This window comes from Pinus tabuliformis, chromosome 6, assembly GCF_031772625.1.
Source record: "Pinus tabuliformis cultivar Carrire ecotype Pingquan chromosome 6, CPIR1, whole genome shotgun sequence".
NCBI lineage: Eukaryota > Viridiplantae > Streptophyta > Pinopsida > Pinales > Pinaceae > Pinus > Pinus tabuliformis.
This window is the reverse complement of record NC_142292.1, coordinates 2,080,621,418-2,080,632,826: the sequence shown is the minus strand read 5'-3', so window position 1 is coordinate 2,080,632,826 and position 11,409 is coordinate 2,080,621,418. Positions and strand designations below refer to the sequence as shown.

General features: G+C 42.1%; 1 protein-coding gene across 2 annotated transcripts; it reads right to left on the bottom strand.

Annotated features, from left to right (window-relative positions):
- Window positions 1-7,480: 7,480 nt before the first annotated feature.
- On the bottom strand, window positions 7,481-11,200 carry LOC149267569 (uncharacterized). 2 transcript variants are annotated; one of them, XM_089433444.1, is made up of 3 exons: window positions 9,746-11,200; window positions 7,818-8,610; window positions 7,481-7,686 (listed from the first exon to the last, which is right to left on the bottom strand). In XM_089433444.1, exons 1-2 carry the CDS (start codon window positions 10,151-10,153, stop codon window positions 7,837-7,839), a joined length of 1,182 nt encoding a protein of 393 aa, XP_089289570.1. In that variant the 5' UTR covers window positions 10,154-11,200; the 3' UTR covers window positions 7,481-7,686; window positions 7,818-7,836. The 2 variants fall into 2 exon arrangements, with proteins under 2 accessions (XP_089289570.1, XP_089289566.1); XM_089433440.1 differs by having other exon boundaries at window positions 7,481-8,610.
- Window positions 11,201-11,409: the final 209 nt, after the last annotated feature.

Here is an 11,409-nt window from a genome sequence, read left to right as displayed (position 1 = left end):
AGTCCTTCAAAGGAAAACACATCGAGACTCCACGAGGGCTGCCACCTAACACTACTGCAAGTCACTTCTATAGCATGTATAAGGGCTGATCCAATCTGCTCTCTGGGTCGCTCTTGTATTTGTCGTAGCATTAAATATCTAGTTTGACAAATATTGGATGATATGTAGATATTTTTTGTAGCATAAGTTTTTTTGGGCTATAGAGGCCATGTAGAGTGTAATGTTCCAAAATGGAATTTACAACTAATAACAAACACATGAACTAGGCTAAAGCAAATAAAATCATGAATACACATGCACCATGAGAAACACCAGGAAGCTGGGCAAATAAGCTAAGCCATTTTACTAAATTATGAGTTGTAAGGAGTACATATAGCAAGAAACAAGTGCACCTGGGCTTGCATAAGCAAGATGGAGAAAACCCAAGTGGAGGAGATGACCCCATGAGCTAGGAAACTTCGGCCCAATATCCTTCTGCGTACACCTAGAAATTAGCAATTGTTGTTGCACTAGAAATGCTGAGTGACCCTCTGTGATGCTCGAAATCGCCTGAAAATGCAACTGTAGCTTCTTCGAAAAATACTCATACAAACCCATAAAGGGATCTGCCCCAAACCAACCACCTGCAAAACCCACAAAATGATGCAACTACTAGTTGAACAATAAAATGTATTGCTGAAAAAAAGGAGATTTCTGGGCTTAATACTCCTCAGAAAATTCTATAAAGTTAACCTTAGACTCCTCTCAACAAACCCACCAAAACCCAGGAAGGGATTTCTGGCTAATTTTGACCTTCCAAAATTGCCCTATTTTGGCACTATGCCTTCTTGAACAAACTCTGCATCCCCCAATGATGAAATCTGTTGGAATCCTCCTTATTCCTACTCAATCTGCTAAGAGAGTGTTTTAGAAAATTTCCCCTGTAGTAGGAGAGGCCTTCTACCACAAATTACGGTACTCAAGAGTTGAGCTCGATACCACACAAATTTGTCCACCGTCCCCTTTGCGCAGGCCCTAGAAAGAGAAATTCATCCCTCTCAAAGGCAACAATCTACAGCCCCGAAATTCTCCACAAAGCTTAGCCTTCCCCTAGAGCAACGTCTCTAAATTTCTCGTGGCAAACACCCCTTGGAAAATAGCTTAAATAAGTGGCACGAGATCCTCTATTGTGTCCTCCCTAGAGCACAAATTAGCTGAGGGGAATGGTTGAAAGATTCTCCCAAAGTTCCATAAGACTCCCTTCAATTGTAGCAGCAAATTTTCCTACCTAGGTTGGCACTTGAAGTCCACCGAAAGAAGGGTGATTTCTCCCCTTGGAGAACTCTGTTCTAAATAGCACTTGTGACACAACTGAACAACTTGAGCAACAATGTGTAAATGTCAAATTATCAAAATGTTTCAACTGCTACCCCCAACCTTCTATTTATAATTGTTGCCTTACTTTTCCTTGTGGGTCCCTCCAAATATTTCGACCTCCCTTCACAAAATCGATTTTTCTCCCAAGAGGTGTGTATTCCTTAAGGGGTGGCTACCATATTCCACCAACTTTAATATTTGAACCACTTTCCCTAAGTTGATACCCCAAAAATGTGTTAGCTCTAAAATGGAAAAAATGGTAGATCTCTTCTAGCAGAAATTTGTTGAGAAGGAACATTACAGTTCTCCCTGCCAAAAATTGGTTGACCTCAAGCAATGTTCGAATAAGCTCTCTCTCCCGGTTGAACCAAATATCAGTGCAAGCAATATTGGGGTCCCAATTGTGCCACTGAGCCATTCCTGATCCATGCGTTGACCTGTCACAAAGGAGTCCCCAGATACTATGGACCCAAGCCATCACGCTCAACGTGAAGCACCCCTTGCTCCATGCACAGTCCCAGGGTGTAGGAGCCCGAGAGTCCTCCCACCTCCTGTCGATAAGCAGAGCACCTCGATATTGCCAATCCCTTGTAAACTCCTTGGAATGTTGTCCCACCGAAAAATCAATCCTGAGTAACTCAAGAGGGAACTCCCGAAACTACAACCCAAGTTCCCTAAAGTAGATCCCTTGTCTCAGTGTGTCAATCACAACCACCTCCTGCAAGTCATAGAGCCACCCAAGTGAGGCGCTATCCAGTCTCAACTGGTCCTTGGGAAGTGAAGTTCCTGCTATCAAACAGGTTCCCAATGGTATAGTTGGGTTACCTCCCCCTATGAGAACCCACTCTCCCCAATCTGTAACACAACTGCTCAACGTTGTAGCTCCTGAGTCCCAAACTAATCTCAAGTGAGTCTACCAAGAGGATGTTGCATCGGTCTGACCATAACTATGACCCTCTCATGCTCTTGCAGGGTCATCCACTTCGGTGAATCTCCACCACAAATCCAATAAAGGGAAACTCCATTGTGCGTAGGTCTATCCTGCTAGGGCACCCTGCCAAGGTCTCCATCAACCAATCCATGCCCAATCTCCTATCGAAACAATAGGGAGAAGGGCCTTCCTCGACCCGTAGTGATCATCCTAATGGTCTTTGACCTGTCATCCGAAGGATGATGCAATCCTATCTCTTTCATCCTCATGATCCTCCCAAAACAAGGTAGTCCTCTAACCCAATGGACCCCTGGATCCCACAGCTAGATTAGAGGCCCATCGCTCCCAATTCCTACTGCTTGCCACTGAGTAGTGCCAATGAATGCCAAGAATCACACGTGTCAATCATCCTGCCATACTAGCACAGTGCCCCAAGTCATCAACGAATATCTAGGGGGAGAACTACTCTATGTGCAACTGAAACACAATGGGAGACCTATACAATCTTCCGCTATAAAAACCAGCGCATCCCTAAAGGGGGATGAACTGCCAAGCCTTAAGAGGTTGAGATCCCGTGCCGATTGCAAAAGGAAACTGCCATGTTGATGTTGCAGATCTCTAGTCATAACTGGTAGTCCAACATGCTCTTATTGGGTCCTCCCCTCCTATATCTCTCGGCCACCATACAGGTAATGACCAAAGCTATGCCCAACATGCGGGGACAACTCAACAATACCCGAGCCTCCCACCCCATGGCTAGCCTCAATCCTCAACAACAACACGGAATACACACCTCTCCATGTGGAGGAAACCTCAGTGATCTCCCATGTGTTGATCCAAGAATGATCTAGATCTCTCTCTATGAGGGTCTTGCTCATCTCGAAGTGGAGTGATCCACTCGTCAACTGAAACCCTAGCTCCCAAGTTTGCAGCGACATAATTCTGACAACTAATGTGATCCATCTTCCCCTCACCTCTTACTCTTGTGGGTATAGGCTCCATATATCAAGGGATAATCTCATGTATACCCCACGACCCTGCTCTTCCATAGCCACACGATGAACTCTACCATCCCCTCCATGGATGGTGTACCCAAATACTGCTAGAAGCCTACGTGACCTCCTATAGAACAAGTCTATCATCCCATACACCGCATGCCCCTACAATGCTCCGGAATGCCTTGCCGAAGGTGTGCCATACAAATCCCCCATAGTCATACCCTCAAGGGGGGACTCGGGGGCAAAGTATATGCTACCTCTACAACATACCATGTCATCCCTATGCCTCCACGTGCCAGCACACACATAGTCTGTTTGCCCCAATGGGAAACTCCTCTCCTATCCATGATACTCGGGGTCACATCCATCTGCCTCAGGTGAGTCTCTTGCTCCCTACTGCTTGTGGTGAGGGCATCAAGGGACAACAACCAACTCCTCTGTGACTGTATGCAAGCCCATATGGATATACTCAAGAGGTGATCATTGTTACATATCTCTATACACCACAGAATGCCACAGCTAGAGGCTGAGTCAATGTGTAGTAACTTACATCCTATCAGGGTCACCACCTCTACTACCACACCTCCATGACCTCAAAGGAGTGGACCTCCCCTCCTGATCCTCTCAGAGAGATCTAACAGGCAAACCTCCCTACGTGCCAGTGGTGGTGTCACTAAGGTGTTGCTGCCCGGTGTCCTCTGCACTCCACATATCCGTAGGAAAGCCTCATCCCTGTACAATGCTCTATTTCGTGGCTTATCGATGCCACCTCCTCTGATCAACCCTGACAAGGGTATGTTGATCATCCTGCAGTCTACGCTTGATCCACATGCCAAGACAACTCACAGAGTCCACCTACTCTGTTATTGATCCAGCTAGCCACTAGTGCTGCTTGGAACTCTAATATAAAATTGTGGGTGTGTGTCCTCAATCCCCGGATCTAGCGAACAACTACTACCATCACCGAATGACTCCATGATGTGATGGGGAATTCCACCTGGATCCCAAAAATAGTTTGGCCCTCAAGCTCCTTTGGTAACCCACGGCCCCTACTGAACTATGGCCATTGATACATCTCGACACCTAGCCTACTCCATTGGGTACCAGCTCAATACCTCTCTCCATCCAACCCCATGAGAGGGATCAAATGCAAGAGCACCAGTATACGTAACAACTCCACCCTGCAGTGCTATGCCCTACGCAACTTCTGTTGCCTCGTCTCACTGTCCTGGTCAACATGTACGATCTATCTCGGTAACTCAGCCACTCTCCCTCCAACATGCAAAAGTAACCTAACAATACTGCTGGCCCACTCTATGTAAGCCTGAAGAGAGCTATTCACTGGAAGTACTGTAACTCTGGTAGTTTCCTGTGTATCTATCTTCTCCCTGTCGATTTCAGGCCCAAAAGATGACTGCCCATCCGCCTCCATCATGGACTCAACATGAATCCTGAGCCACCCCACCACAGGTAGCTCCTCAAGCATAACATCCTCATCTAGCTCATGCTCCTCAAGTTGCTTTACTTACTGTTGTAGGAAGCGGTTAACTAGGAACTTTGTCACAGCTCTAGGTACCTCTGCGCCTACTGGCACCTCGTCAATCGAAGGTCCTATGGGTGCGTGCCCAACTGTCTCCACCAACATGTCAATCGAGGCTAGCAAAGGAAACTCCCGCAAGGGTGGCTCCTGTGTCACATTGGGTGTATCTACATGCTCCTCATCACCTTGTGTACCGTCAACATCATGCTTGACCTCCTCCTCCTTAGGCTCCTGATATCTAAAGCCATGTCTCCACCAACAAAATCGCATCCTAGTCTCACCCTCTAACTACCCCTGGCCTGTCTGCTCCTTTTGAGGAGATCTGGTGCCCTGATTTTGTCGACTCTCCCCATATGGTGTAAACGGTTGTACTCCCACGGCCTGTGCACCTCTAGTGTCTCTGTTGTAGGGACACAGATGGATTTGGCCTGACACCTCCCTCAAATGAGCCAACCTCTCATCATTCTAGCAAATTCCACCTCAAAATTCCTACATACTGAATCTCCTTTGAGCCATGGGTGGTGTACGGTGTAACCCGTCATTGTGCATACATGCCCAAATCTCCCATGATCTAGTTAGCTACCCCACAACTAACCAAGATCATGGCCCTGATACCACTGTAGTGTTCCAAACTGAAATTTACAACTAATAACAAACACATGAACTTGGCTATAGCAAATAAAATCATGAATATGAATGCACCATCAAAAACACCAAGGAGCTAGGCAAATAAGCTGAGCCATTTTATTAAATTATGAGCTGTAAGGAGTACATATAGCAAGGAACAAGTGAACCTGGGCTTGAATAAGCAAGTTCGAGCAAACCCAAGTGGAGGAGATGACCCCAAGAGCTAGGAAACTTTGGACCAATATCCTTCTGCGCAAACCTAGAAATTGGCAACTACTGTTGCACTAAAAATACTGAGAATGACCCTCTGTGATGCCCAAAATTGCCTAAAAATGCAGCTATAGCTTCTCCCAAAAATACTCATACAAACCCATAAAGGCATTTGCCCCAAACCAACCACCCGCAAAACCCACAAAATGATGCAATTACCAGCTGAATAATAAAACGTATTGCTGAACAAAAGGAGATTTCTGCCTTAATACTACTCGAAATTTTTTGTAAATTTAACCCTAGACTCATCTCAACAAACCCACAAAAAACAAGGAAGGGATTTGGTTAATTCTGACCTTCCAAAATTGCCCTATTTTGGCACTACGCCCTCCTGAACAAAGTCTGCGTCCCCCAGTGATGAAATATGTTGGAATCCTCCTTATGCCTACTCAATCTACTAAGGAAGTGTTTTAGGAAATTTCCCCTGTAGTAGGAGAGTTGTTCTACCACAAATTTCAGCACTCAAAAGCTGAGCCCGACACCACACAAATTTGTCCAATGTCCCCTCTGCGCAGGCCTTGGGAAGAGAAATTCATCTCTCTCAAAGGCAACAATCTCCAACCCCGAAATTCCCCTGGAGCAACTTCTCTAAATTTCTCCCAACAAAGACCCCCTGGAAAATAGTTGAAATAAGTGGCATGAGATCCTCTAGTACATCCTCCGTGGAGCACAAATTAGCTAAGGGTAATGGCTGAAAGGTCCTCCCAAAATTCCACAAGCTCCCTTCAAATGTAGCAACAAATTTACCTCCCTAGGGTGGCACTTGAAGTCCATCGAAAGAAGGGTGAGTTCTCCCCTTGGAGAACTCTCTGCTAAACAACACTTGTGACAGAGCTAAACAACTTGAGCAACAATGTGTAAATGTCAAATTATCAAAAGGTGGCAATTGCTGCCCCAACCTTCTATTTATAATTGCTGCCTTACTTTTCCTTGTGGGTCCCTCCAAATATTTCGACCACCCTTTACAAAATTGATTTTTCTCCCAATAGGTGTGTATTCCTTGAGGGGTGGACCCACATTCCACTAACTTTAATATTTGAACCACTTTCCCTAAGTTGGTACCCCAAAAATATGTTAGCTCCAAAATGGAAAAAATGGTTGATCTCTTCTAGAAGAAATTTATTGAGAAGGGACATTACATAGAGCCTCTTTGTTGATGTAATTTTGGTTCAAAGATAGATTGCACTCAATGCTATTTTGGTTACATGCACCCTTGCTATATATATGAGAAACTTTGCATATTTGTGTATAATGGTTTGGATTCATATGGATGCACATGAATATTTAAGTATCTTTTTGGTCAACTAGATTTTTGGTCCCATATTTTTCCAGTTCCAGCCTTATTCACAGTTTTGGGCTTATTGAAGGTTAGAAATTATTCATAATTCTTTAGGATTTTATTTCTATGCTTGAAAAGCATTAAGAGAAACGTTCCAATATCAGCATAGTTTTGCTGAGTTAAAAGGTCAAGAGGGTTAGTAGTGTGACAAATATATTGAAAATTAGATCTAATCTGAGTATAAGTTAGACAATCAAAGAGAAAGTGTTTTTCATCTTCAACCCTTTTAGTATCACAAAGGTAACAAAATAATCCAGTTTCACTATGAAGTTAGAAGAAGTGAAATGTTATATCACTCATTTATTTTCTTTTCCACGGAAGCAGCAAAGAATATAAGCACAAATTTAAAAATACAATATAAGAGCTAACATTCATGTGAATCTCAGTACATTTGTGCCCTCCATGAACTTTGAAGACCATTTCGATAGAACTGACCTCAATTTTCGTATTGAAATATGGTTCAATAGGGAAAGTATTTTCACCAAAGCCCTGATAATCTTTCCATAGTTACATCGCTGAGGCTACACTGGGTAAGCATCAGTTTGTCAAATAAGATCAAATCCAAATTTCAATTACTATGTGTGAGATAATGTTCACCAGAAATAAATTCCTGTACAGCAGTGCCCTGCAAGAGCATTAGAGATCAAATCAATATCATTTTACCGAGTTTTAGCATTGAACAATAGTTCAATAGGGTGAGTGTTTTGATGAAAACCATAATAATAATATGTTGGCTTGCATAAAATATATTCTTACAAGATGTAAACATCAGAAATTAGGACTGAGGAATCAGCCTTTTCAACTTGTCAGTGTGCTCATCGGTAGTAATATGCAATGCAAGACGGAGACTGGTCAAGAGATCATGACGTTCCCAGGATAAGTGAACCTGAGACTGAGCATAAAAGGCCTCTATCACAGAATGATATGCCAGTAACTCTTCATCATGCGTTTCTAGTCTTTGCTCTGCCACCATGTTCAACGGATTATTCCTATGAGCTTTGTTGTCAAGCTCAGTTCTAGGAGAACCAAGTATTGCACTCCCTGTACATCTTTCAACAGGAGTCTCGGTGTATTTTAAGATTTGATCTATGGATTCTGTTAACTCTGTATCTTTAAATCTTTTGGCATCATTACCTGGTGTAGTTTTAATGCCTCTATACTTTCCATCCTTTCTATCATCATAAACATACACTCTTTTCACACCTATCGAATGCGGAGCAAGTGAATTTCCTTTCTGATTTTGTTCCGTATCATTTCTCTTCTTCCTAGATAGGGCTACATCATTCTTCAATATTGCATTTGCGTGATTGAAAGTCTTGGGCCTTCCTGAATCTCTATCTCTACTTGCTTGAAAAGAACATTCTTCAACGTCTAATGTTGCCCTGTTTTCTTTCCAATCATGATTCCTTCTCTGCTTTTCTACTTTTTCTTCAAACTTCCTTTGAGATTGTGCGTTAGTTTGCATATCCCAGGGAGATGATGCTATCGAAGTTGTCTCACTATTTGCAGCCATAGGATATTTTCCTTCATATATGATATTGTTTGTTTGCTACAAAAAAGGGAAAAGAATAGATCAGCCATTTCATTAATCAACTACTCACAGAATCTCCAACTTCACTAAAGAAATTAAATAACTCACTAATACAAATTATCAATGAAATTTTCCACAGAATTAGGAAAACTAAGCAAAGTAGTTTAATTGGTAAAAAAAGGCTCAATTTAACTTTTCATCTTCTCTATGCCACATAATTTGGTAATATTTCCATGGCAATGCAATGAGAAATGCCTTTCTTAGTTATAGTTCATCCGTGTAGAGAATTTAGAGGAATTGGAAGAAAAAACTAATCTACAGGGAGAATGTACAATTAGATCTATGCCATAGAAAGCCCTAGCTCTAAATACAAAGAAATTATAATTTAAGAAACTACAGTCAATCCTACTTGTACATGTTGAGAGCAATGGCTATGTCAAGTATACAACAATCTACAATGTTGTAAGTAAAAACAACCCTATTTATCAATTAGCTGTCCATCTGTGTGGATGGATTAAAATAGAGCCTAATCTACAAAAATAATGGACAACTCGTATTTATAATCTTGCGAAGTCCCAGCTCAACTGGAAATAGAAAACACTGATAATTTAAGGCAGCACGACCAATCCTAATTGGCAATGTTGGAAGCAATGCATATGTTAAATATACAAGAATGGACAATATAGCAAATACATCTAATTCTCTGTTAGATGTCTACCTATGTAATTATTTAGATGGATAATAGTAAGACATAATGTATAAGAAGAATGGTCAATTGCATAGGTTATCTATTAATGCCTTAGATCAACTAGAAAGAAAAGGTACCTTTACATTAAGGATTTCAAAATTATCTGCAAACCCTGGAAAATGAATGCATGCTATTTTAACTATGAATTTGAGCTTTTGAAAGCCGAGGCTGAATTAAATGCAACTGCATGTAATAAATTAGTGATAATCAGCTTAGACATACTAATTACTGTGGGCAGAAAAATTCTTTTCAAAAACAGCTCTTAATTCACATCTACAGATGCTTACAGATGCTTATGGAAGGCCTTAACTGTATTGGTAATGATCTCCAATATAGCATGAACCAAATAACAAAAATTGTACATTAAGACCCAAAAACATAATAAAAATACAGTAAATATGTTACCTGTGATGATAGCGGGTACCATTTTCCTTTTAGCCATTCTTGAGCAGGTCTTAATTTGGAGTAATGATACCTTTTCTGTATATGATTGTGAGGAAAATATATAAGGAAAAGCTCAGAATTGGTGCGCATAGCTTGGGTGATGATGCCCGGCCACCAGCAGCCTTTGTCAGAAACTTCAACTGGGTCTCGGATGGAGTAATTGTAATTGTTGGGTGCCTGAGGGGGAATGGGTCTGACTCGGGTATAGGGAACATCTTCTTCTTGTGTCAACCGCTGTGCGTCGCTGTCAGGGTGGCGGTCGTAGCGTACCTTGTAATGACGCCCTCGCCCACGACCATATGCAACGACAACCACTGCCTCTGTCCAGACACCATCTCTCTGCACCTCCACTCTCGTCTTTTGGTCCATCCCAGCGATCGTTACTGTAGTACAACGAAACACCAGAATCGCAGTCGATGAAGATCACGACAATGACTCTACTGTAGTACAACGAAACCCCAGAATCGCAGTCAACCAAGATCACGACAATTACTCGACCATAGTCCAATCAAGAACGAGAACAGTATAAATATCTTCTGCAAAGTGGGTGAGAGAATCCTAAGATTTGAGTAATGGCCAAGTAATCTACAAAAATAATTTAAGGCACAATCTCAAAGGAAGTTTGAAGAAAAAGTAGAAAAGCAGAGAAGGAATCATGATTGGAAAGAAAACAGGGCAACATTAGACGTTGAAGAATGTTCTTTTCAAGCAAGTAGAGATAGAGATTCAGGAAGGCCCAAGACTTTCAATCACGCAAATGCAATATTGAAGAATGATGTAGCCCTATCTAGGAAGAAGAGAAATGATACGGAACAAAATCAGAAAGGAAATTCACTTGCTCCGCATTCGATAGGTGTGAAAAGAGTGTATGTTGATAGAAAGGATGGAAAGTATAGAGGCATTAAAACTACACCAGGTAATGATGCCAAAAGATTTAAAGATACAGGGTTAACAGAATCCATAGATCAAATCTTAAAATACACCGAGACTCTTGTTGAAAGATGTACACGGAGTGCAATACTTGGTTCTCCTAGAACTGAGCTTGACAACAAAGCTCATAGGAAGTTTGCATATCCCAGCGATCGTTACTGTAGTACAACGAAACACCAGAATCGCAGTCAATGAAGATCACGACAATGACAATGACAATGACTCTACTGTAGTACAACGAAGGCAGCGCCTAACCAGCTATATATAGGGTATTCAAGGCCAGAGATACACGGGACATAACCTGCTAACCCCAGAATCGCAGTCAACCAAGATCACGACAATTACTCGACCATAGTCCAATCAAGAACGAGAACAGTATAAATATCTTCTGCAAAGTGGGTGAGAGAATCCTAAGATGAACAGTATAAATATCTTCTGCAAAGTGGGTGAGAGAATCCTAAGATTTGAGTAATGGCCAAGTAAAAGCTGCATTAAATAATATATGTTGCTTCCACCTCGTGGGTTGAACGGATGTATTTTTGTAAACGGACGCCACCATATACCATGTGAGGTATTGTGTGGTAAGAGGCACCACCATTCCTGCCGTTTCAATATGTATTTGGTCTGGTTCTATGTTATGGGGGTGTTTGGCTGGTTCGATGTTATTGGATTTCAATTTGGTGTTTTGCTGGTTT